The sequence below is a fragment of the Hemitrygon akajei genome, chromosome 29, assembly GCF_048418815.1.
Source record: "Hemitrygon akajei chromosome 29, sHemAka1.3, whole genome shotgun sequence".
NCBI lineage: Eukaryota > Metazoa > Chordata > Chondrichthyes > Myliobatiformes > Dasyatidae > Hemitrygon > Hemitrygon akajei.
The window spans coordinates 43,398,122-43,425,667 of NC_133152.1; the positions used below are offsets into that span (position 1 = coordinate 43,398,122).

General features: G+C 43.8%; 2 protein-coding genes across 6 annotated transcripts in view; one reads left to right on the plus strand and one right to left on the minus strand.

Annotated features, from left to right (window-relative positions):
* Positions 1-2,639, plus strand: part of slc2a5 (solute carrier family 2 member 5) — a 43,302-nt gene extending 40,663 nt beyond the window's left edge. For all 3 annotated transcript variants that reach the window (XM_073032275.1, XM_073032272.1, XM_073032273.1), the window contains exon 13: positions 1,796-2,639. In XM_073032275.1, the coding sequence (XP_072888376.1) occupies positions 1,796-2,026 (231 nt within the window). In that variant the 3' untranslated portion in view covers positions 2,027-2,639. The remainder of the gene's footprint in view (positions 1-1,795) is intronic.
* Positions 937-27,152, minus strand: ca6 (carbonic anhydrase VI). Of its 3 annotated transcripts, XM_073032270.1 has the most exons (10): positions 26,986-27,152; positions 26,288-26,470; positions 23,198-23,346; positions 19,718-19,813; positions 12,151-12,217; positions 11,390-11,547; positions 10,285-10,408; positions 10,117-10,197; positions 7,772-8,288; positions 937-1,036 (listed from the first exon to the last, which is right to left on the minus strand). In XM_073032270.1, exons 1-10 carry the CDS (start codon positions 27,080-27,082, stop codon positions 985-987), a joined length of 1,524 nt encoding a protein of 507 aa, XP_072888371.1. In that variant the 5' UTR covers positions 27,083-27,152; the 3' UTR covers positions 937-984. The 3 variants fall into 3 exon arrangements, with proteins under 3 accessions (XP_072888371.1, XP_072888370.1, XP_072888372.1); XM_073032269.1 differs by lacking the exon at positions 937-1,036 and having other exon boundaries at positions 7,574-8,288; XM_073032271.1 differs by lacking the exons at positions 937-1,036; positions 7,772-8,288 and adding an exon at positions 9,529-9,643.
* Positions 27,153-27,546: the final 394 nt, after the last annotated feature.

The following is a 27,546-nucleotide window of genomic DNA, read 5'->3' on the forward strand; positions in this document are numbered from 1 at the left end:
GGACTGGGCTGTACCCATTACTTTTGTTTAGTGTCATTGTCTTGAAATATAGGGGGCATAGATAATTACTTATTTGGTTTAGATACTTGGTTGAGTGTTTCATTGTTTGTCTTGAAAATAAATAGCATGCTTACTCACAATCAGCATCTCCTGTCCCACTTACCAAATCCGCAGATCTTCTTCCCTGTAACAACAGGAGATGGGTGAATGTACCCTATCGTGAACTGGGTGGGTGAACAGCCCCATGAACACACATCTGTGATTTTAGGTTTGGATTAATAGTCCACGTGGATGAATTGAATATGGATGCAATAGAAGAACAGCAACAGATATAGTCACGCAACACAGAAAATCTATTCGATTGGATAAATGGGATTTAATTAAGCCACACCAGTTGGTCGGGTCTTAGAACAGCACAGCATGAAATCAGGTCTCCTGGCCCAATTTGTACATTCCAACCATGGTGCTGGTTCAAGCTAGTCCCATTTGCCCATGTTTGGTCCACGTCCCTCTGGACCCCTTCTGTCCATCTACGTATTCCAATGTCTTTTAGATGCTGTCATTGTACCAGTCTCCACTGCTTCCTCTGGCAGCTCATTCCATATATGCACCACCGTCTGTATGGTAAAGTTGACCCTGTCGTCCTTTGATATCTTTCACCTCTCATCTTAAACTTCTGCCTCTAATTTCTCTTTTGTTCCTGTCTCCCACCATTCTCTTCTGGCTTCTGCCCTTTTTCTTTCTAGTCCTGATGAAAGTTTCAGCCTGAAGCACCAACTGTTCATTTCCCTCCAAAGATGCTGCCTGACTCACCAATGTTGAAATCAAAGCCAAAGTATCTATGGGATTCTTTGGAACCCCAGAATTCTTTAAAGCCACAGTCCTTGAGTTCATTGAACCAGATTGATAAACTTCTGGCTATTAAGGGTTTAGAGAGGCGGGTTGTGTATCAGCCACGATAAGTGTCAGAGCAGGCTTAAAGGACTAGGTGCTCATCTCCTCCATCTTGTTCTCTTCATATATTATGTTCCCAGAGCTTAGGTTGGAAATCAAAGACAAAGTTGAAAAGAAGTCAAAGTAAATTTATTTTCAAAGCATGTATATGTCACCATACCCTATCTGAGATTCATTTTCTTGCAGGTATTTACAGGAAAATAAAAAAATACAGTAGAATTTATCAAAGACAGAGGCCAGAGATTTATTTATGACAGTGGCAGTAGCAGCATACTGTTGTATATTTAACTATATTTCGTAAATGCACTTTACATCAACTTGTACATCTGCAGAATATATTTTTATCTTTTAATATTATTGTATGTGCTGTATGTGATATATGTATTGCATTTTGCACCTGGTCCCAGAGGATTGTTGTTTCATTCAGCTGTACAAATGTGTATAGCTGAAGGACAACAAACTTGAACTTGAACAGAGTGATGGAGCGAATGATATTCAAAGTTATAAGCAACTAGAAGTTCAGGGTCTTTTGCGAAGGATGGGAGGGGTGCTTTGGGGTTTTGATGTTTCTACCATTCATTCTGTGAGGTTTCTTGTTTCCTGGATGTCTGTGAAGAGTACTTATTTCAGGTTGTACGCTATATACATTCTCTGATATTAAATGAACCCTCGAACCTTTGAAACTTGCAGACTAGTCACAGGTGCTCTACAAAGTTAACACCATATTATTCCCCCTTCATTCTGATACTGTTAGAGTTAAGGAGTCAATATTGGTATCAAAGGTACAAACTCGACACCTTCCTGTCTAATTTTTTTTTGTCTAACTAAATTCTCCTTGCAGAAGGGGATTGGCGAGTACAGCTTCATCATTTTTGGGGTGATCTGCCTGGCCACCTTTGCCTACATCTTCCTCATCATTCCCGAAACGAAAAACAAGACCTTCCTGGAGATCAGTCAGATTCTGGCCAAGAGGAACAATGTGGAGATGAAAGTGGAGCAGGAGCAGCTGGATCTGAGTCTGAGGGACGTGGGTCACCAACAGCGGAAGGCAGAGAAGAGCACACATCTCTAACCAACCCCAGTATGTTCCTTGGGCTGGAATCAATCTGTGCAATACTAACCACACACGTTAACGTTTGTAGGAGACTCCTTTGCCTCTTGGTCTAACAAGAGTGCTAATACATTTACAATCATTCAGTGTCATTGTCATTGCTGGAAGAATTCCATTCCTTAAACCTACCTTATTAACTCTCTCACATCTAAAAGAATTTCCTTAAAACCTATATCTCTGCCAAGGTTTTTTGTAACGTGCAAATGCAAAAGCTTTTAGATAGTGTTTATTGACACCAGTCAATGAGATTGACCAGGACAGCATGGAAACAGGTCTTTTGCCCCAGTTTTTCCATGACAACCATGCTTCTGGCCCTAAGATGGTCCTGTTCACCCACATTTGGCCCATGTCCCTCTAAACCCAACTTTTTTTATACCATGGACTCCTACCATTAACCAAGGGGTCCAGGTTGGGAACCCCTGCTTTAAACCCCTTCTATCTGTATATGTACTTAATCAAATATTTTTCTATGCTATTATTGTGGATTTGATTAGGTTTATCAGATGTTTTATAATTCATGTGGACATCAAAATACTTAAATATACATCTGACAAATAAAGTTACTGTAATCTTTCATAGCTAATGTTCAGTGCTGAAGTCAATATAATCAATTTACTTAACCATATAACATATAACATATAACAATCACAGCACGGAAACAGGCCATTCCGGCCCTCCTAGTCCGTGCCGAACTCTTAATCTCACCTAGTCCCACCTACCCGCACTCAGCCCATAACCCTCCACTCCTTTCCTGTCCATATACCTATCCAATTTTACCTTAAATGACACAACTGAACTGGCCTCTACTACTTCTACAGGAAGCTCATTCCACACAGCTATCACTCTCTGAGTAAAGAAATACCCCCTCGTGTTTCCCTTAAACTTTTGCCCCCTAACTCTCAAATCATGTCCTCTCGTTTGAATCTCCCCTACTCTCAATGGAAACAGCCTATTCACGTCAACTCTATCTATCCCTCTCAACATTTTAAATACCTCGATCAAATCCCCCCTCAACCTTCTACGCTCCAATGAATAGAGACCTAACTTGTTCAACCTTTCTCTGTAACTTAAGTGCTGAAACCCAGGTAACATCCTAGTAAATCGTCTCTGCACTCTCTCTAATTTATTGATATCTTTCCTATAATTTGGTGACCAGAACTGTACACAATATTCCAAATTTGGCCTTACCAATGCCTTGTACAATTTTAGCATTACATCCCAACTTCTGTACTCAATGCTCTGATTTATAAAGGCCAGCGTTCCAAAAGCCTTCTTCACCACCCTATCTACATGAGACTCCACCTTCAGGGAACTATGCACTGTTATTCCTAAATCTCTCTGTTCCACTGCATTCCTCAATGCCCTACCATTTACCCTGTATGTTCTATTTGGATTATTCCTGCCAAAATGTAGAACCTCACACTTCTCAGCATTAAACTCCATCTGCCAATGTTCAGCCCATTCTTCTAACCGGCATAAATCTCCCTGCAAGCTTTGAAAACCACTTGGACAAGAGAGTCTAGTTATTTACCTATTTTATTTATTGAGATACAGCGCAGGGTAGGAACTTTGAGCCACACTACACAGCAATCGCACCCATTTAGCCCTGGCCTAATTATGGGACAATTTACAATGACCATGTAACCTACCAGCTGGCACGTCTCTGGAAACTGGAGCTCCCAAAGGAAACCCATATGGTCTCAGGGAGAACATACAAACTCCTTACAGACTGCAGCGGGAATTGAACAGAGGTCACCTGTACTGTAAAGCATTGTGCTAACCACTACACTGCCATATCACCCAATGTTAAAGTGAGGAGGAAATGGAAACTCTTCGCAATAAAAGCACTTCCCTAAAAAATGCAGTAGCAGGGAATAATTAGATATAAATTAAATCAATCAGCAATGTGCAATTGATGGCCAAACTCATTAAGGAGGAGATTTACCCAGCCATCTCCATAAGCACTGCACTCCAGGTGAGTGAAATCTGTAATTACAAAACTGAAAATGCTAGAATTGCCCAGCAGGTCAGGCAGCATCTGAGGGTAGAGAAACAGTTCAGGTCATTTACCTTTTATAAGACCATAAGACACAGTAGTAGAATTAGGCCACTTGGCCCATCAAGTCTGTTCTGCCATTCTATCATGGCTGATTTATTATTCCTCTCCACCCCATTCTCTTGCCTCTCCCCGTAACCTTTGACACCCTTACTAATTAAGAACCTATCAAAATTCTGCTTTAAATATACCCAATGACTTGGTCTCCACAGCCGCCTATGGTAATGAATTCCACAGATTAACCACTCTCTAGCTAAAGAAATTCCTCCTCATCTCCATTCTGAAGGGACATCCTTCTATTCTGGGGCTGTGCCCTCTGGTCCTAGACTCCTCCACTATTTGAAATAATCCTCTTCACATCCATTCTATCTAGGCCTTTCAATATTCAATAGGTTTCAATGAGATACCCCTCATTCTTCTGAACTCCAAAGAGTGCAGGTCCAGAGCCATCAAATGCTCCTCGTATGTTAAATCTTTCATTCCCAGAATCATTCTTGTGAACCTCCTTGGGTCCCTCCCCAATGTCAACACATTTTTTCTTAGATAAGGGGCCTACAGCTACTCACAATATTCCAAGTGCGATCTGACCGATGACTTCTAAAGCCTCAGCATCACGTTCTTGCTCTTATATTCTAGTCCTCTCGGCGTGAAAGCTGACGTTGAATTTGCCTTCCTTGCTACCAACTCAACCTGTTAAGTTAACTTTTACAGAAACCTGCACAAGAACTCCGAAGTCCCTGGCACCTATGGTTTTTGAGTTTTCTGCCCATTTACAAAAGTAGCCTACTGTCTTTATTTCTTCTACCAAACTACATGACAGTACACATCCCTACACTATATTCCATCTGTCAGTTTTTGCCCATTCTCCCAATCTGTCCAAGTCCTTCTGCAGACTCCTTGTTTCCTCAACACTACCTACCCTCCAGCTATCTTCATATTGTCCACAAACTAGGCCATAAAGCCATCAATTCCGTCATCCAAGTTGTCGACATAAAACATGAAAGGAGGCAGACCCAATACCAACCGCTGTTCACCAGCGACCAACCAGAAAAGGCCCAGTTTGTTCCCACTTCTTGCCTCCTGCCAAACAGCCAATGCTCTATCCATGCTGGTATCTTTCCTGTAATACCATGGGCTCTTAACTTGTTAAGCAGCCTCATGTGTGGCACCTTGTCAAAGGCCTTCTGAAAATCCAAGTGAACAACATCCACTGATTCTCCTTTGTCTATCCTGCCTGTTATTTCATCTAAGAATTCCAACAGATTTGTCAGGCAAGATTTTCCCCTTATGGAAACCATGCTGACTTTGACCAACTTTATCATGTGCATCCAAGAACCCTAAACCTCACACTTAATAATGGACTCCAACATCTTCGCAACCTATAATTTGCTTTCTTCTGCCTTTCTCTCTCCTTAAAGAGTGGAGTGACTTTTGCAATTTTCCAGTCCACTGGAACCATTCCAGAATCCAGTGATTCTTGAAAAATCATTACGAGTGCGTTCACAGTCTCTTCAGCCACCTCTTTCAGAACCCTGAGGTGGGTTCCATCTGCCCAGGTGACTTGGCTACCTTCAGATTTTTCAGCTTCCTAAGTACCTTCTCCTTACTACATTCACTTCGGCTCCTGACACTCTCAAATTTCTGGCATACCACTAGTGTCGTCCACATTGAAGACCGATGCAAAATACTTATCAAGTTCATCTGTTAATTCTTTGTCCCCCATTACTACCTCTACAGCATCATGCTCCAGCGGTCTGATATCCACTCTCACCTCTCTTTTACACTTTATATCAGAAAAAACTTCTGATATCCTATTTGATATTATTGGCTAGGTTACCTTATATTTCACCTTTTTTTTCCTTATGGCTATTTTTAGTTGCCTTCCGTTGGTTTTTAAAAGTTTTCCAATTCTCTGACTTCCCACAACTTTTTCTCTGCTATATGCCCTCACTTTTGCTTTTATACATTCTTTGGCTTCCCCTGTCAGGCGCTGGTGCCTCTTCTTCCCTGAGGATACCTCTGTCATCTTTGAGGTGTAGCTATCCTGCACCTTCTGAATTGCTCCCAGAAACTCCAGCCATTGCTGTTCTGCCATCATCCCTTCTAGTGTCCCCTTCCAATCACTTTTGGCCAGCTCCCTTCTCAGGCATCTGTAATTACACTTACTCCACTGTAATACTGATACATCTGACTTGATTGTCTCCCTCTCAAACTCTCAGGGTGAATTCTATCATATGATGATCATTGCTTCCTAAGGATTCTTTTACCTTTCGCTTCCTGGTTCATTACACAACACCCAAACCAGAATTGCCTTTCTCCTATTGGGCTAGACCACAAGCTGCTCTAAAAAGCCATCTTGTAGGCATTCTACAGATTCCCTCTCTTGGGATCCAGCACCAACTTGATTTTCCCAATGTACCTGCATATTGAAATCCCTTTTGATTATCGTACCATTGTCCTTATTACATGCCTTTTCTATCTCCCATTATAATTTACATCCCACATCCCAGCTACTGTTGGAGGCCTGTATTTAATGCCCATCAAGGTCTTTTTACCCTTGCAGTTTCTTAGCTCTACCCACAAAGATCCTACATCTTCTGATCCTATGTCACTTCTTTCTAAGGATTTGATTTCATTTTTTACCAACAGAGCCATGCCACCTCCTTTGCCTACTGCCTGTCCTTTCAATACAACTATAATCTTTTTTCAGCCGCAACTCAGTGATGCCCAGAATGTCATACATCCCAATCTCTAACTGTGCTACAGGATCACCTACCATACTCCAAGTCCTATATTCATCACCCTTTTTGATTTTGCCCTCATGTTACACTTCAACTCATCCCACTGACTGCAATTTTGGTCGACCAATCTGCCTGTCCTTCCTCACAGTCTCACTACACACTGCCTCTGCGTGTAAAGTGGTGAATCTGTGGAATTTGTTGCCACAGGCAGCTGTGGAGGCCAAGTCATTGGGTGTATTTAAGGCAGAGGTTGATAGATTCTTGATTGGTCAGAGCATGAAGGGAAATGGGGAGAAAGCCGGAGATTGGGGCTGAGAGGGAAAATGGATCAGCCATGATGAAATGGTGGAGCAGACTCGATGGGCCAAATGGCCTAATTCTACCCCTATATCTTATGGTAAAACAACAGCCCTATCGTCAGCCTTATCACTCCCATTCCCATCCCCCTGCCAAATTAGTTTAAACCCTCCCCAAAAGCACTAGAAAACTTGCCCGCAAGGATCTTCTAGTCCTCTTGAAATAAATGCCAATTCTCATCTAAGCTAGCAAGCTCTGGAAGGGAAAGAAGACTTGAGATGCAAAGGGAGTTGGTAGGGGAAGAGCAACCGAGGGAAGGTGGGTGATTGGATGGTGACCAGGAAGAGGGCTATGTGGAGGGAAGGTTTAGATTCATCTCGGAGTAGGAAAAATGGTCAGCACAATATTGTGGGATGAAGAGTTTGTACTGTTCTGTGTTCCTTATGTTCATTTACATCTCCAACTCCTCTCCCACCTGGGGACACAATGCCGGGGGTCTCCCGTCCAGCTCATTATCCAAAACAAACGGTGTCCTCCGCAAGTGTCACACCACCAAACAGTGCCACGGAGCTCACCCCCCAGCCCACCACATTACCCTTCCTCCATCTGTACCTGCATTCCATTAGGCGTCGAATCTCTGAAGGACTGAGCACATGGTCCCACATGTTGAGAGTGGTTACCTCTCCCACAAAAGCATCAGAGTACATGCCCTCAATGCCATCCTGGTCTTTCCCCATGATCAGAGATCCGCCTGCTTTAATAATGTATCCCTTCTTAACGTGTCTCGCCCGGGCTACTAGCCCGTTGTTCCACATTTCCACCGCTCCTGTCTGAGAAGTCCACGTTGCACAGTAGTGCACCCACTCGTTTGTCTGGAAGTTCAAAGGCACGTTCACAAACTGGCCTCCAATCCACAGCCCCCAGTCAAGGCCCACAGAAAGAACGAGTTCGTTGTCGCTCTCCCTTGTTGCGTATGACAGGAGGATCCGCGGCAGGGAATCACTGGCTCTGATCCACAAGCACATTGTAAGCGAAGTGAGGTTCATGCTGCGAAGGGTTTGGATCTCCACGTAACTCACAAGGCTTTGCTTGGAGAAGTGAAAAGCAGGATATGAAGACAACTCACTGCCTTTGAAATCAATTTAAAACAGAGATGTCAATGGCCATTATATTCAACTTCTAAAGTATCTCCTAGCCTCTTTAATGTTAAACAATGCACACAAAATGCTAGAGGAACTCAGCGAGTCAGGCAGCACCTATGGGAGTGGACGCAAGGATTGAACCCGGGTCACTGGTACTGTAAGGTGTTGTGCTAACTGCTCCACTACCATGCGACCCCCATCTTCAAGGTATGTTCTAATATCCTGACGAAGGGCCTAATGATGTCGGCTGTTAACTTCCCTCCATAGATGCTGCCTGACTGGCTGAGTTCCTCCAGCACTTTGTGTGGGCTGCTCAAGATTTAGGGCATCTGCAGAATCTCTTGTGCTTATTATTTAAAATGTCGTTATTTGCCATTTGTGAAGTGGAATGATATTTGGAAACTGCAGACATCCCAAAATACTGGAGCAAAAACGAAGATACTAGAGTCACTCAGCAGGTCTGGAACGATGAAAGGTCTCGACCAGAGACGTCAACTGTCCCATTTCCTCCACAGAGGCTGCCTGACCTGCTGAGTTCCTTCAGCAGATCTTTTATTTTTGCTCCAGATTCCAGCATCTGCAGATTCTCGTGTCTCCATCTCAAAACACTGGAGAGATAGACTGGGAGGAACTTTCAAACCTATTACCAGGATTGGTGAACCAATGGCAGTGTACTCTGAGGTCAGTATCTCCATCACTGAGGTCCTCATGACTCTCAGCTGGCTCTGACTGGAAAGTCATGTCCTCAAGAGCCCCAACACGACATTCCCAAAATAGACGCTGTATTCTGAATTCCGTCACGGCAAAAGATTGTGGACAGCTCAAAGACTGGAGAATATCCTCAGAGCCATTTGAGAAAGTGGTACATCTCCACTGTCTGGTGGGGATCTGGGTCTTGTGATCTCTCAAAATAGGAAAGGAACATTCAGTGTGTCAGTCAGAAACGAGAGTGTGTCCCTAGGACATGCAAGCGGCCGAAAGAGTGATATTAACCCAAAACTGTCCATCTGCAACCCGCAGCCCAACCTGCTGAAGAGTCTCAAAGTTAAAGTAAGTCAAGTCAAAGTCAAAATAAATTTATTATCAAAGCGTATAATCACACTCAGTGGTTGCTTTTTTAGCTACACCAGCTCATTAATGCAAATATCTAATCAGCCCATCAGGGGTTCCTGGGTTTTGCCTGTGATGGACTGGGCTGTACTCACACCTTTCTGCATGACTGTTCCTGGGCATTGGTGGTTCCATATCAGGCTGTGACGCAAACAGTTCGTGCAGGGAGCACGATAGCCTCGGTGCCCACAGACCGGAGGAGAGCCAGAACCTTCTCATCAGGAATGGACAGCTTAATGAGACGAAAATGAAATACTGAATAATTGACAGCTATACTGTTTCAAGGCCTGCGGTTAGTTGGTGCTGGGGACGAGTAAAGTGAGTGGGGCTCTGCTGCCATCTCCAGGAGGGGGTAAGGAATTGCACTGTGTTAACTTCAAGACCAGCGACTACAGATGCTGGAAATCTGGAGCACACACGCACACATACATCAGGCAGCACTGTGACTGGATGACCGGTCAGAAAACCATCAGGTCAGTTTTGGGGTCCAGTTTCAGATTCCATCTCCTGAAGCCAAGTCACCATCCTCTACTTAATAGGATCCCCACCTCAGCAAGGGGTCAAGAGCCCTGGGACCAAGGACATGCCACAAAAGGCGAGTAGGCATGGGTCAGACTGGGCACAATCCTATTGTGGGAGCTTGTTATGCATATTTTAGCTGCCACGTTCGCAATGACAGTAATAATTCTGTGTTGTCATTCCTACCTGATTCCGAATTCTGTAATTTATTCAAAATTCCTTCAATTCTATCCAACTTCCTTTGAAGAGTATCAAGGTGGCAAGAACCTATTAGTGACAAAAATAAGTCATGGTGTCAATGGGATTATGAGGCACAGGGCTAAAATATGCATTGCTTGTGCTAAGGTGTTACACCTTTCTCCTGGAGAGGTTGAAATGAGGCTTCCACAACTCTGTCGTTGATTGGCTGTGCGTGCCGATAATCATTCCTCAGGGTCTTGTTCTCCCAGTCCATCACAGAGTTTTCCAACAATCGGATCTCCGGAAAAATATCGGGAGAAAAGTTAACTTATGAAGTGTAGTGAATGCAACAAGAGCACATAGATCCTCTGCGCTTGAACTCAATGGAGTTTAGAAGAATAAAAACCCAGCTCACACCGTGTTTGCAACAAACACAAGATGCTGGGGGAGCTCAGCAGGTCAGGCAGCAGCTATGGAAAAGAAGACACAGTTGATGCTTCAGGGCTGGAAAGAAAGAGGAGAAGTCAGAGTAAGAAGGTGGGTGAAGGGGAGGAAGATGTACAAGGTGGCAGGTGATGGGTGAAACCAGGAAGGGAAGAGAGGGTGAAATGAAGAGCTGGGAAGTTGATTGGTGAAAGAGATAAAGGGCTGGCGAAGGGGGAATCTGTTGAGAGGATAGAAGACCATGGAAGAAAGGGAAGGGGGATGAGCACCCGAGGGAGGTGATGGGCAGATAAGGGGATAGGGTGAGAGAGGGAGAAAGGAATGGGAAATGGTGAAGGGGGAACAATTACCGGAAGTTCAATAAATTGATGTTCATGCCTTGAGGTTTGAGGCTACCCAAACAGAGTATAAGGTGTTGCTCCCCCAACCTGATTGTGGCCTCAATGCAGCAGTGGAGGAGGCCGTGGACTGGAAATTTAGCTTATTACATATTTCACTGTATGTCTCGATGTACATCTGATGGATAAATGAATCGGAATTGGAATTGAGGGATGGCTTTTCTGCCAAGGGGGTGTTCGTATGTGGAATGAAGTGGTTGACCAGTTTCCTGAAGGGCCTGTTTCTGTCCTGTGTTACTCTATATTTCCAGGATTGTCTTTCATTCTTCTAAACCCTGGCAGAGACAGGCCTAGTCTAGTCACTCTCCCCTAATAAGCAAATTCTTCCATCCTAGTAACCAGTCAGTCCATTGAATCTTTATTGCACATCATATTTGTTCCTATCTTTACAGATATTAGACTGATCTTTATAAAAACATAATTGGGATCATTTTTACCTGATTAGAGGAGAGCACAATTGGTGTGTCAAAGATTGTCCAGATTATAGACTCAAAACAAGGTGGGGTTGTCAGAGAACCTTTGTATCTGTAGAAGTTGGAGAGGTTATCTGGCAGCATTGTGCTGATGTCAAATGGTTGCATTTCTGTAAACTGGCCTGAAAGGGAAAGAGAAAGTTGCAGATAATCTGAATAAAATATAGAACAGTCCAGCACAGTAAAGGCCCTTCAGCCCACAATGTTGTGCTAACCCTTTAGCCTACTCTAAGATCAATCAAACCCTCCCTTTCTACAGAGCCCTCCATCTTTCTATTATCCAACATCATCATCATTGTGTACCATGTTGTAGGACATCATCATTATGTGCCATGTCGTATGACATGGGTGATCATGGTCTATCCATAACCATGATTATTCTTGGCAAATTCTTCTACAGAAGTGGTTTGCCATTGCCTTCTTCTGGGCAGTGCCTTATCAAGAAGGGTGACCCCAGCCATTAGCAACACTTTCCAGAGATTTTTTGCCTGGCATCAGTGGTCGCATAACCAGGAGTTGTGATATGCACCAGCTGCTCCCGTGGCTTCATGTGACCCTTATCGGGGGGGGGGGGGGTGCTAAAGGAGGTGCTACAACTTTTCCAAGGGTGATCTGAAGGCCAGCAGAGGGATGGAGCACCTTACTCCTCCTTTGGTAGAGAGGTATCTCCACCCCAAAGCCCAGATCCTCTACATTTATTTTAAATAGAAGAGAAGACAATGTACCTGCGTAACGGATTTTACTCAAGCTGGAGATAAAGTCACTGTAGTATGTGTTTTCCAAATGTCCATCCTGGAAAATAGCCATGGAGTAAACAGTCAGTCATAAAACCACAACAAAACATCTCTCCGCCATTAGCTCGTGAGTATATGGATATATTGTAGCTCCCCCACGTGACTGGTTGGTTTGCTGACTGGTTTCATCACCATCTGGTATAACGTACTGTACGAGGAGCCTTTGATGGCTTTGGCCCTGTACTTGATGGACGTCAGAAGAATGAGAGGGAATAGAATCATAGTGTCATGGTATCATTGAGTACAACAGTGTGGAACCGGCCCTTCAGCCCATCTAGTCTGTGCCAAAATATTGCTCTGCTGATCCCATCAACTTGCACCTGGAGTCTCATTGATTCTGGATGTGGAGAGGATATTTCCATTAGTAGGAGAACCTTGGATCTGAGGGCATATCACCCTCATCATCATTATGTGACATGTCGTATGACATAGGTGACCATGATCATATTGTTCTCGGCATATTTTTCTACAGAAGTGGTTTACCATTGCCTTCTTCTGAGTGGTGTCTTTACAAGACGGGTGACCCCAGCCATTATCAATGATCTTCAGCGATTGTCTGCCTGGCGTCAGTGGTTGCATAACCAGGACTTATGATTTGTACCGGCTGCTCATACGACCATCCACCACCTGCTCCCATTGCTTTATGTGACCTCATTCGGGGGGCTAAGCAGGTGCTACACATTGCCCAAGGGTGACCTGCAGGCTAGCGGAGGGAAGACGGACCTTACACCTCGTGTCTCCACCTCACCACCCAAGCCTTCATATAAAGAGATGTCCCTTTAAAGCTGAGATGGTGAATTCTTCAGCCAGACAAAGGTGAATCTGTGAAATTTGCTGCCACAGAGGTCAAGCCATTGGGTGTGTTTAAGGCAGAGATTGATGGGTTCCTGATTGGTAAGGGAGTACAGGGTTCAAGAAGAAGGTGGGAGAATAGGGATGAGTAAAACATGATTGAATGGTGGAGCGGAGTTGATGCTTATCTTATTGTTTATTCATTTTTGGCTTAACCCCAACCTCATTTACTGTTGGTTTGTTTGAACTGTTGCTTTCTTAATTATTCAGCTTGCCTTCTTTTCTCGCAGATTAATTTCAAGTCTTTCAATTTATCTTGCTATCTGTCCTTCTATCAGCCACAGTTTGTAATCCACTCGGGTTTGTATGGAATCAGAGCATTGAAGATCTTGCTGGAACAAGGATCTTTGCCAAGACAACTGGGGAACAGGCACTTTGTTAAAGAAATGGGACACCTGAAATAACAGAGCGATGTTCATTGGCATAGCACCTTTTAAAGATTCAGTCAATGCCCATGAATGGAAATGCCTACAAAACTTAGTGGATTCTGCCCAGTCCCATCACAGGAAAAACTCTCCCCGTCACTGAGCTACAAGGACCCCCGCCATCCAGGCCATGCTGCCATTGGGAAGGAGGTACAGAAGCCCGAGGTCCCACAGCACCAGGTTCAGGAACAGTTATTACCCTTCAACCATCAGGCTCCTGAACCAGCGTGGATAACTTCACTTATCTAAACAACTCACCTGATTCCACAACCTATGGACTCACTTTCAAGGTAAGTGCTCGCAATGTTGTTATTGATTTATTTATTTATTAGATTTGCAGTTTGTCTTCTTTTGCATACTGTTTGTTTGTCATCTTTATGTGTAGTTTTTATTGATTCTATTGTATTTCTCTGTTCTACTGTAAATGCCTCCAAGAAAATGAATCTCAGGGTATCTCCTGTACCTAATCATGTGGCCAAGGAGTGAGTACATGTTCATGATTTTCTGCTGCCGTAGCCCATCCACTTCAACGCTCTTCTGCACACCGCTATTGTAACGTGTGGTCATTTGAGTTACTGTCGCCTTCCTGTCAGCTTGATCCAGTCAGGCCGTTCTCCTCTGACCTCTCTCATTGACCAGTCATCCTGACCCAGTCTGGCCATTCTCCTCTGACCTCTCTCATTGACCAGTCATCCTGACCCAGTCTGGCCATTCTCCTCTGACCTCTCTCATTGACCAGTCATCCTGACCCAGTCTGGTCATTCTCCTCTGACCTCTCTCATTAACAAGGCACATTTGTCCACAGAACTGCTGATCACTGCTGTTTTTTTTTTGTGCTTTTACACCATTCTCTGTAAACTCCAGAGACTGTTGTGCATAAAAATCCCAGGAGCTCACCGGTTTCTGAGATACCCCATCTGACACCATTCCATGATCAAAGTCTCTTGGATCACATTTCTTCCCCATTCTAACATTTGTTCTGAACAACAACTGAGCCTCTTAACCACGTCTGCATGTTTTTATGCAGTTGAGTTGCTGTCACAAGATTAGATATTTGCATTAACAAGAAGGTGTGCAGGTGTACCTAATAAAATGGCCATTGAGTGTATACATACTTCGATAATAAATTGACTTTGAACTTTGAACTTTTAGTTTCTCAAAAGCTACCAGGCAACAACTTAACGTAGGTCCACATGGATGTATAAAATAAAATGTCCAAACAGTTTACTCCGAGATAGATTTAAAGGAGCATCTTCTGAGGCAAAATAAGAGACAGAACGTTTGGAGTCTTAGAATCACAGAGTACTACATCTGAGAAATGGTTCATCTAGTCCATCTGGTTGCAGTCCCATCCAGCTTCTGTGGAAAAAGCCTGCTTGCATTTACCCTATCTATACCCCTCATAATTTTATATACCTCTATCAAATCTCCTCTCAGTCTTCTACATTCAAAAGAACACAGTCCTAACCCATTCAAAATCTACCCTTTCCCAAAAACTCAGGTCCTTCAGACCTGGCAACATCCTTGTAAATTTTCTTTGCAGCCTTTCAAACTTGTTTACATCTTTTCTTTAGATTGGTGACCAAAACTGCACAGATACTTCGAATTAGGTCTCACCAACGTCTTGTACAACAACTTCAACATATCCTCCCATCTTCTGTACTCAGTACATTGATTTATGAAGGCCAATGTGCGATCCCTTTACGACCCTTTCTTCCTGTGATGCCACTTCCAATGAATCGTGTACCTGTATTCCCAGATCCCTTTGTTCCCCCACACTGTTCACTGTTCACTGTGTAAGATCTACCCTGGTTGGTTTTCCCAAAGTGCAAAACTTTGCGCCTGTCTGCCTCAAATTCCATCTGCCATTTTCAGCCCATTTTTCCAATTCTTTGCATTCTTTTAAGCTTATTAATATCTTTCCTGTAGGAAGGAGAGAGGGGGCAATTCCAGAGCTTTGGAGCCCCGAAGTGGAATTCGTTGCCACAGGCCGCTGTAAAGGCCAAGTCATTGAGTATATTTAAGGCAGAGGGTGATAGATTCCTGATTGGTCAGGCCACGAAGGGAAGAGGCAGGAGATTGGGCTGAGAGGGAATGGATCACCATGATGAAATAGTGGAGAAGACTCAGTGGGCCAAATGGCCTAATTCTGCTCCATTATCTTAAGGTCTTATATTTAAAATGGACATTAATAGGTTCTTGATGAGTAAGGGTATCAAAGATTATGGGGAGAAGGGGGTTGAGAGAGGTAATAAATCAGCCATGATGGAATGGCGGAACAGACCTGATAGGGACCAAATGGCCTAGTTCTGCTCCTATATCATAGTCTTACGGTCTCAGCAAGGCATAAGCATAAGACAATCTTGAGCAATACACGCACAACGTGCAGGAGGAACTCAGCTGGTCAGGCAGCATCTTTGGAGGGGAATAAATTGTCGAAGTTTTGAGCCGAGACCCCAGAAGTTGCATAGCTGTTGCCTGCCCTGCAGAGTTCCTCCAGCATCTGCCGAATTTCTTATGCATTTTATGTGTGCTGCTCCAGTGCAGCCAGGGCCTGTTCTCTCGAAGACTGAATTCGTCGATGCCGTGTCCTCCAACTGGCACAAAGTAGCCTCCAGCACTTCACAGAAGGAAACCACATTTCATTCACTGATTTAATTTGTGATGGGCCTTGGGGAAAACCAACCCCAAGATCTGTGTGGAGCTGCCCAGGATACGTCTGTAACCCCGCAGTTCCTGAGCGACCGCTTTACCACAGCGCACTACTCAGTGTGGAGTTGGCCTGAGGTCACCCGTGCTGAGCTCTCCATGGAGACCAACAGGGCAACATCAGCATCTGCAGGCAGCTCGACTTTCAGATCAGTCAACCAGCTGGTTCGCCCACAGGTTAACCACGTACATTGACTGAAATTCACAGAGTAAGTCGGCTGCTGGGAGAGAAGTGAAGCTGTTACCCAATTTAATGAAGTGAATTTAAAAGTTCACAGTTTCTTGTGTGTGTGTGTGTGTGTGTGTGTGTGTGTGTGTCCGAGTGAGTGATGTGTATGATATGTGTGGGCGTGAGATATATGTATCTGGATCACGATATACGTGTGTGGGTAGGTATCCAGGTGGGTGTCTGTGTGTGTAGGTGTGCCCGGATGTGCGGGTAGGTAAGTGTGTGTGAGTGATGCGTGTGTAAGATATATGTATCTGGATCTCGATATATGTGTGTGGGTAGGTGGGTAGGTGGATAGGTGGGTGTACAGGTGGGTGTCTGTGTGCGTAGGTGTGCCCGGATGTGTGTGTGTGTGTGTCTTTGTGGGTGCAGTGACCTATGCCACCCTTATTTCCCATCCACACTAATCCCACTTGCCCACATTAGGACTTTACCCTTCTTTTCCCTGCCAGTGTTTTGTCTAAATGTCCCTTAAATGTAGAAATTATATCTGATTGCAGCACATTCCAGATATCAGTGACTCTCTGTTAAAAAATTTTCACCCTCAGCTCTCCTTTCAAGCTGAATCATACCCACAAGAGTTTCTGCAGTTGCTGGAAATCCAGAGTAACACACACAAAATGCTGGAGCAGCTCGGCAGGTCAGACCGCACCTGTGGAGAGGAATGAAGACTTGACTTTTCATCAGGAATCCAGCAATTTGTGCATGAAACCCTTTAAAGTTCCTTCCTCTCACCTTAAAGCTCCAGCTTTTTGTTTTTGATACACCTACCATGAGAAAAAGATTTCAAATATTTACCTTAATACCTCAACATGTTTTTACTTCAGGTTTTTACATTTTACATGGTAAAATAATGGGTTTTCCAGTGAATTTGTTGAGGTGAAAGGGAGCAGGAAATATACAAACACAGTGGACCCTGGGCCTGGCCACAAATCTTTAATTTTTATTTATTTATTGTGGTACAGCCCAGAACAGGCTCTTCCAGCCCTTTACAGCTATGCAGCCACCCAGCAATCCCCTGATTTAATCCTAGACTAATCACGGGATAATTTACAACGACCAATTAGCCTACTAACCTGTAGGTCTTTGGATTTTGGGAGGAAACTGGAGCACTCGGAGGAAACCCCTGCGGTCTCAGGTTAGAACCTACAAACTCATTACATGCAGCGTCGGGAATTTAATCCAGGCTGCCGATACTGTAAAGCGTTGTGCTAACTGCTAAGCTACCATGCCTCTCCAAATCCTAACACCAGGAGTGGGGTTACCCATGTTTCAGATCCTAACACCAGGAGTGGGGTTACCCATGTTTCAGATCCATCTCCGGCAGTACACTGGCCCACATTTTCAACATTCAAGTTTACTGTATGCAGTGAAGCACGCAGTGGAATGCATCCTTTGCGTTAACAACCAACACACCTGAGGCTATGTTGGGGGCAGCCCACAAGTGTCACCACACCTTCCAGCACCAACATGCAATACCCATAATGCTCAGCAGAACAACCTAGAACATAACAAACAACAACAGCACAACAAGCCCACTGCCCCCTCACACCCACGGACATTCCGGATAACAAACATGGCCCTGGTCATGTACCCCGGACCACCACCTCATGATCTGGACCAATGAGTGAACCATATGCCAAACTATCAGAACATCCAATCAGATGCCAGACTGTCAGAGTTTCACGGTAATCTTTCTCCCTCAGGGAATCAGAGTCATTACAGCCATGGTTGATAGATTTTGGACTAAAAGGAAACCAAAGATAAGAAGATGCAAGGGACTTGCAAAAGCTGTAATCTGGAGCAAAAACAAACTGCTGGAGGAGCTCAGCAGGTCAGGCAGCATCTCGGGTGGCCAATATTTCGGGGAGAAGAGCAAGGGTCTATGAGGGGGGCATTGCACAAGACTGAAATAAGATGCAGAAAGTTGTAAACCCTTTCAGCTCCATCACTGGCATTATCCTCCCCAACATCCAGGGCACCTTCAAGGAGGCAGCATCCATCACACACATCACCCAGAAAATGCCCTCTTCTCATTGCTACCTTCAGGGAAGAGGTACAGGAGCCTGAAGGCACACACTTAACGATTCAAGAATAGTTTCTTCCCCTCTGCCATCAGATTTCTGAATGGATATTGAACCCATGAACACCACCTCACTACTTTTCTTTTATCTTTTTGCTCTACTTATTTAATTCAACTTTCTAAATATGTGTTTGTATATGTATACACACATACTACTCATTGTAATTTACAATTTTTATTATTATGTATTTCAATCAGTGCTGTCACATAACAACAAATTTCACAACATATGCCAGTGATATTAAACCTGATTCTGATTTAGAAGGGTGAACCATGCTCCTACAGACTATGTGGATCTTGTGTCTTGCTGCAACGTCTACTATTACGTATCTTACATTATCTCAATAGTGTAGCTTTTCCAGAGCAAATTCACACAAGAATGATCCCAGGAATGAAAGGGTTAACCTGTGAGGAGCGGTGGATAGCTTTGGCCTGTACACGCTAGAGTTTAGAAAAATGAGGTGTATCTCACTGAAATCAATTGAATGTTTGAAAATCCTAGATAGAGCGGACATGGAGATGATGTTTCCCATGGTGGGGGGAGTCTAGGACCAGAGGGCACAGACTCAGAATAGAGGTAGTTCATTTTCGAACAGAGATGAGGAGGAATTACTTCAGCCAGAATCTGACTTCATGATGGAAGGGAGGGCAAAGAATGCACTGAAGTTCAGTCACCATCCAGTGACGCAGACTGAAGTTATTCTGAGGGACGTTGGGGTTGGACTGTGGAAGTGGTTGCTGGATTGTCCACCTTCAGAAATTCTTGGCACTCCAGCTGATTCCAATGAACTGGAGTGAGACCAATGTGCCTCCAGTATTTATTCCAGTCAGAAGGGAATAAACAAGAAATTAATCTGACAAATTTCTTTAGCCAGAAGGTGGTGAATCTGTGGAATTCATTGGCACAGGCGGCTAAGGTGGCCATGTCATTGGGTATATTTGAAGCAGAGGTTGATAGGCTCTGTTGTCAGAGGGCACAGAGAGAAGGCCGCAGAATGGGGTTGAGAGGAATAATAAATCAGCTATGACTGAATGGTGAAACAGACTTAATGGGCCAAATGGCCTAATTCTGTTCCTATGTCTTATGGTCTTGTTGTCCTTGCACCTTGCTGTGATGCATACTAGTTATGTATCTTCCATTATCTCATCAGTGTCTCAGTTGCAAATCAGTTTTATTTCTGATGAAATCTTGAGCCTTACCTCATAGAAAAATGCAAGCACAGCCAATCCATCTGGTTTGGTAGAAGCTTCAGAGAAACTGCTGTATTTGTCCGAATTGTAATGAACAATGTGTAACTGGAAAACAAAATGTGAAGCAATGGTTTTAGTCCAGTAATGTCCAGGCTGTATGATAGCTTGGCATCTACAGTAGACTACACCAAGCCTGGTACAAAAGCAAAACATGATGAAACTCAAAGAAAAAACGTTGGAAATCTTCAGCAGATCAGGGAGCATGGAGAAAGGGACAGAATTAATGCTTCGGGTCGGCAAATTTTCATCAGAAGAAGAACAAGTTTTGGAGGGAACCAGGTTTTAAGATGAAGAGAAGTGGAGAGAGGAAAGAAAAGAACGACCACAAAGGAGTGTGAGACGCCATTAGAGGCTAAATAACAAAAATGGTTCAGGTACAAGGCTAAGAAATGATGGAACAAGTAAAGAAACAAAGAGTGTACCAACAGGTGATGCAAATGGGAACTGCAGATTCATTGGAATTGTGGACCTCAGCACTGAATCTAGACCTTAGCATCCTACCTGATATCATGAACAATGATTTCTCCAATGTCTGGTAATTTCTTCCTCCTCCTCCTCTCTTTTTCCATTCCCAATTCTTGCTCCCTCCTTACCCATTTGTTTCTTCTCACCTGCCCATGTCCTTCCTCTGGCGCCCCTCCACCTTCCCTTTCTCCCATGGTCCACTGTCCTCTCCTATCAGATTCCTTATTCATCAGCCCTTTACCTCTTCTTCCTAGCCCATTTCATCCTCTCTTGCCTATCCATCTATCTTCCCCTTCACCTGGTCTCACCTATCATTGCCATCTTGTTCTCCTTCACCCCCCCCCCCCCATCTCTTATTCTGGTTTCTCCCCTTTCCTTTCCAGTCCTGATAAGGTTTTTCTGCCCAAAACATTGACTGTTTATTGCTCTCCACAGATGCTTGCTTGACCCACAGAGATCCTTGAGAACTTTGTGTGTGTTTCTATGGAAAGCCTTGTGGTGTCTAGTCAAGGTGCAATGCCTTGAGCTTAAAGTAAGCTTCAGTAAAAGAAATAATCAGTAAACATCCCCTCATCTGACTCTACGACAGAAGGGAGGTCAAAGAATGCATTTCAGTCCAGTTCACCATCCAACAACGCAGACTGAAGCAATTCTGAGGAGCAATGGGGAGCGGAGCACGGAAGTGGTTGTAGGATTGTCCACCTTTGGAAATTTTTGGCACTCCAGCTGATTCCAATGGACTGGAGTGAGACTAATGTGCCTCCAGTGTTTATTCAAGTCAGAAGGGAATAAACAAGAAGTTAATCTAACAAATTTCTTTAGCCAGATGGTGGAGAACCTGTGGAGTTCATTGCCAAAAAGAGCCGTGAAAGCCAAGTCACTGAGTAAGTTTACAGTGGAGGTTTGTAGGTTCTTGATTAGTAAGGGTGTTCCAAAGTTAGGTGCAAAATAAATCAGCCATGATCAATGGGCCGAATGGCCTAATTCTGCTCCTGTGTCTTATGGTCAGAAGTGTGAGAAATGTTAGAATCCAGTATAAAAGTGAAGACAGAACTATCAGAGTCCGTGCCTGAGCAGAGGAGATCACATTTCAAGCAATGAGTACGGTATATAAAAATACAATTTAATCATTGTTTGATGAAGGGTCTTTGCCCAAAATGTCGACTGTTCACTCTTTTCCAGAGATGTTGCCCAACCTCCTGAGTTCCCTCCAGTATTTTGTGAGTGTTGCTTTGGATTTCCAGCATCTGCAGGCTTCCTCCAGTTTTTAATCATTGTTTTGCTTGGAAAGAGTGCCTGAGGTTCTGGACAGTTGCACTGAGCCCTATAAACGAGCTTGAGCCAAGACTTACTTTGACCTCGGTGGCCTGGGACAGTCAAGGCACTGTGACGGACCAGGGGTGTGAACGCTAAAGAAGGAAAGCTTCAGGATTAAGAAGGCCACTGCCTCCTCTCACAGGAAACTTGGGTGACATCTGGAAGCATCACCAGTGGAACTGATCCTTGGCACTGTATCAAGGAAAGGAGTGAAGAGACTTAAAATGAAAGGCGTGGACAACATAACAAGGAATGTGGAATAAGGAACAAGGAAAGGGAAGCAAGATGTTTCAAGATACATCGACGTGACAGCCAACAGATGACAATCAACAACAGAGCAGGCATTACTCCCTGTGGCACACCACTAGCCATTCAGAGGGAACCATCTACTTTCCACTGTCTTCTCCTTCGAGGCCAGTATTGAATCCAGTTTATAATTTCATCCTGAATGCCAGTCTTTGTCCTTTTCCTTTCTTTCAACAGATTCCGAAAGAACACATTTGTAGAGGAAAGTGCCCGATCTGCTCCGACCCTCCCCACTGGAGGATCTGCACATCCAAGGGATTCAGTCAGATGTACTTCATTGTGCCTGCTGTCTCCTCTCTGTAGGTAGGACCTTTCCGTTTGGAGTGAAGGGTGAGGGATGACTTGATAGAGGTGTATAAGGTTGTAAGAGGCATTGATGGAGTGGACAGTCAGAGACTTCTACCCAGGGCAAAAATGACCAACACGAGGAGGCCTAATTTTAAGGAGCGATGTCAAAGATAAGTTTTTTACATAAGCAGTGGTGAGTGCGTGGAACGTCCTGCCTGGGGTGGTGGTAGAGGCAGGTGCATTACGGGTATTTAAGAGACTCTTAGATAGGCACATGGATGAGAGAAAACTGGAGGGCTACGTTGGTGGGAAGAGTTAGATTGATCTTTGAGAAGGTTAAAATGTTGGCACAACATCATGGGCCAAAGAGCCTGAACTGTTCTGTGTTTTGAGGATTCTGCACAAACCCATTCTCTACAGATCAGTCCTCATGAAGGATCTCAGCCTGAAAGCTCAACTCTATTCGTTTCCATAGATGCTGCCTGACTTATTGAGTTCCTCCAGAATTTTCAAATTTCAAAGTCCAATGTAAATTTATTATCCAAGCACTGATATGTTACCTTATACAAGCCAAGGATTCATTTTCTTGCAGGCATTCACAGTAAAAACGAAGGAACACAATAGAGTCAATGAAAAACCATATTTAATCTGGGGTACTGATATAACCTGCACCACCCCAGGGTTGCAAAATGCACTGGTTTGTATTAAAGGGACATTGCAATTAGTTTTTGCTTTAGAGATACAAGCCCTTCTGGACCAACACGCCCAGGCCACCCACTTATGACCAATTAACCTACCTACCAGTACATCTTTGGACTGTGGGAGGAAATCGGACCACCCGGAGGAAACCCACAGAGTCACGGGGAGAACGTACAAACTCCTTCCAGACAGCAGTGGGAATTGAATTTGCGCTGTAATCGTATTATGCTGATGACTTTACTACTGTGCTGCATTTCTGCAAACGACAGCCTAACAGGAGCCTGAAACAAAATTTATCGGATTCCATCAACTTTCCTTATTGTCTCGGTATAATCGAAAGGTATTTTACTGTACCTCTGCCACATATCGTATGCCATCAATCGTGTGCTCAGAGCCACTACTCTCCAGGTCGAGTCCACCCCAGTGGAAGTGCATCTGAACAGCCGTGTAACGGTCCTTCAGCCCTTTGCTGATGGACATAGAGGGAGGCAAATTTATCGCAACTGTGAAAGCAAATTGCATGAGATTACTGGCTAATATGTGCATTTCTCGTCTAAGTATTTTATGAATGGAGGGCGTATCTCATGAGAATAGGTTGAGTGAACTTGCCCTTTCCTCCTTGGATGACGGAGGATGAGAGGGGACCTGATAGAGGTGTATAAGATGATGGGGGGCATTGACCGTGTGGATAGTCAGAGGCTTTTTCCCAGGGCTGAAATGACTAACACGAGGGGGCATAGTTTTAAGGTGCTTGGAAATAGGTACAGAGGGGATGTCAGGGGTAAGGTTTTCACACAGAGAGTGGTGGGTGCATGGAATGCACTGCTGGCAGTGGTGGTGGAGGCAGATACAATAGGGTCTTTTAAGAGCCTCTTAGATAGGTACATGAAACTTAGAAAAGTAGAGGCTATGCAGTAGGGAAATTCTAGGCAGTCTCTAGAGTAGGTTACATGGTCGGCACAACATTGTGGGCCGAAGGGCCTGTAATGTGCTGTAAATTTCTATGTTATATGAATGCTCTGCATGTGAACATGTCTGTTTATATGTGTACTGTATGTATGTGTTTTTGTGCGTGGGTATATATGTCTATGTGTATAAATGTGTATGTGTACTGCATGTGTGTATAAGAATGTAAGTGAGTATGTCTGTTTATTTATGTGTGTATATATAATTGTGTGTTTAAATGTCCGTGTGGTGTGTCTCAGTGTGTTATGCGTGCATATGTGTATGTGTGCACCTGTGTGTCTCTGTGCTTGTGTAACTGTGCATCTGTGCGTGTGCAAGCGGCTGCACGTTTAAGTTTGTGTGCACGTGTGGTATAAATGCATGTGCATGTCTGTGTGATATACGTATGCATGACAGAGCAATACATATCTTAATATCTGGAAACAAACACTCTTACACAGTAATATATACATCACTGAAACAATCTAATCAAACCCATTCATCATATTCCTTATAGTTTCTATATGAACTTGACCGAAATCTTCTCTGGTGCCATGTCACTTCCAACTATTATCTCCCACCATTTTACATTTACACTCTCACCTGGATATTACCTGCCGGCTCCTGCTATACCCCTCCCCACATCTGTACTGGCTTCTGCCTCCTGTCTTTCCAGTCCTGATGAAGAGTCTCAACTTGGAAGGTTGACTGTTCATTTCCCTCCATAGATACTGCCTGACCTGAGTTCCTCCAGACTTTGGTGTGTGTGTTGCTCTGGTTTCCACAATCTGTAGAATCCCTTGTGTTTGTAATCAAACTTACTCTGTCTTTCTCAACTTTTGACCTGGCTTCCCATGCCATCCGCCTTCTGATCCCAACACTCTCCAGTGGAGTGAAACCTAACTCCATAAAACATTGGAGCAGAATTAGGTCATTTGGACAAGGCTGGTTTAATATCCCTCTCAACCCCATTCTCCTGCCTCCCCCACCCCCTCCCTGTAATCTTTGACACCCTGACTAATCAAGAACCTATCAACTTCCACTTTAAATATACCCAATGACTTGGCCTCCACAACTGTCTGTGGCAATGAATTCCACAGATTCACTACCCTCTGCCCAAAAAAACCCTCCTAATCTCTGTTCTAAAAGAATGTCTTCTATTCTGTGGCTGTGCCCTCTGGTCCTAGACTCCCCCACAAAAGGAATCATCCTCTCCACATCCACTCTATGCCTTTCAATATTTGATAGGTTTCAATGAGATCCCTCCTGATTCTTCTAAACTCCAACAAGTACAGGCCTAGAGTCATCAAACGCTCCTCATACATTAACCTTTTCATTCCTGGGATCATTCTAGTGAACCTGCCCTGGATCTTTACCAGCGCCAGTGCATCATTTCTTAGATAAAGGGCCCAAAACTGCTCACAATACTCATACCTCAGCCAGTTCCTTTCTATCTCTTGGAGCTGTTGTAAGTAATAGCTCCTCTTCCTACACTAGCATTGTTACCATGGTGTTTCCCAAGGATATATCCCCGGCCTCTTCCTGCTTCTCACATGCAAAAACCTGCAAGAAGTTGAAGCTCAAGATGGTATGGTAATGTAAGTGTATTTTCATAATAAATGTACTTTGAACTTCAGCCCAGCTTGTCCATGACAACCAAGCTGATCACCTAACAGTTCCACTTGTTTTGCCCATGTCCCTCTGAAACTGGGGTCCATGAACCCCTTGTTTAATGGGTTTGGTCCATGGCGTAGAAAGAGGTTGGGAACCCCTGGTCTAAACCTTTCCTATGCATACTTAGAAACAGAGAAAACCTACAGCACAATACAGGCCCTTCGGCCCACAAAGCTGCGTCTAATACGTCCTTACCTTAGAAATTACCTAGAGTTACCCATACCCCTCTGTTTTTCTGAGCTCCATATATCTATCCAGGAGTCTCTTAAAAGACCCTATCATATCCGTCTCCAACACTGTCACCGGCAGCCCATTCCACAGACTCACCACTCTCTGCATAAAAAACTTACCCCTGATATCTGCTCTGTACTGATTTCCAAGCACCTTAAAACTGTGCTCTCTCATGCTAGCCATTTCCGCCCTGACTATCCACGTGATCAATGCCTCTCATCATCTTGTACACCTATACTTATCCAATTATCTTTTAAATGTTAATATTGTACATGGCTACTAGAAAGCAAATGAAAAGGGATAGATTATATAGAATTATCGGACTGAATCAGACCATAAAACATAGGAGCAGGATTAGGCCATTCGGCCCATCGAGTCAGTTCTCTCGTTCCATCATGGCTGATCTATTATCCCTCACAACCCCATTTTCCTGCCTTCTCCCCATAACATTTGATACCATTACTGATGAAGAACCTATCAACTTCTGCTTTAAATATACCCAATGACTTGACAATGAATTTCACAAATTATACAAATACATTTTATAAGACATTTAATTTTATTGTTACAGTGTAGAGCAAAAGAATGACAGACCTGAATGACCATTATTTAACACCAGGAACATTCCTTCGTGGGGACCGTCGTATCCGTCTAACTCTAGACCGGGCAGGGTGGGATTGTACAGGACCTTCTTCCTCTGAATGTCAATGGGAGACTGGTGCTTGCCAGCACACGCTGGATATTTTGAACTCCAATGAGCTTCATTTAAGTCTCCTTCTGGGAAAAAGCAATGAATAACAGACACAAGAAATTAACAAAAAACATCCCCTGTTAAATTTATCAATTGCATGGTGCAGGTAATCTGAGTTTTGTACTACCACAAGCATTCAGTCAGAGGCCACATTATTAGATACACCCCTGTACCTAATAAATTGGCCACTGCCATACAGAATTCTGGATAAACTCAGCAGATCAGACATGGAAAGGAATAAACAGTCAACGTTTCGGGCCAAGAATCTTTTCCAGGACACTGGGCCACTGAGTGTATATTCTGCAAGATTAAACAAGAAAGAACACAATTACAAAAATAAAATTAAATGATCATTGAAAATTGGTTCATTATTTTCTCAAGTACTGAGGTATACTGTAGTGAAAACCGTTGTTTTGTATACTATCCATGCAGATTCTTTCACATCAGTACTTTTACGGTATCGCTTTTATAATATTGCCACTTGAAAAAGAGAAGGCAAGTATTTTTGTATTAAATCACGTGAGATAAATATCTTAGTTACCTTGGTAGGTCCAGTGTTCTTTATTACCAATAGCTGACCGGGCACAAAGCAGAATAAAAACTCTGGAAGCAAACTTTTCCAGATACAAATATCCCATGTTTATGAACAGAGATGCTAGTTTGTTCTTGCTATTGAAGTCAGTCACACAGACTGTGACAGTAAGGAACTCCCAGCTCTTGACAACGCAGAGTACAGAACAATACTGATACTCCAATTAAAATTCACAGCGCATCCTCTGGGTGTGGCGAATCATTTGAGCGGACTATCCGACCTACTGGTAAAATTGTTGCTGAAGGAAAACAGCGCTGGCAGTGAGAATGGTCCTCCCAGTCAGATCTTACCACTCCCACAGCACAACAACTCTGGTGAGTAAGAAGCAGTTGTTCACCCTTTTGCAGACTGTGGGTTTGCAAGGGTGGTGTGGAGGAAAATACAGGGGTCTGTATCACAGTTCGTCTGAGCAGCCATGTGACAGATGACTCTCTGATCTACAGGCTGTTTTCAGGAACATACACAGAGACTGTCATCAATGTTTCTGGAAGCAATGTTCCCTCTAATTTG

Coding starts and splice junctions, on each gene's coding strand:
- ca6 (XM_073032269.1), bottom strand. CDS start 27,082: ATGGGATATTTGTATCTGGAAAAGTTTGCTTCCAGAGTTTTTATTCTG. Junction 19,814..23,197: donor GCATACGATATGTGGCAGAG/GTACAGTAAAAT, acceptor TTTGTTTTCCAG/TTACACATTGTTCATTACAA. Junction 11,548..12,150: donor GAGTAAAATCCGTTACGCAG/GTACATTGTCTT, acceptor TTTCCCTTTCAG/GCCAGTTTACAGAAATGCAA.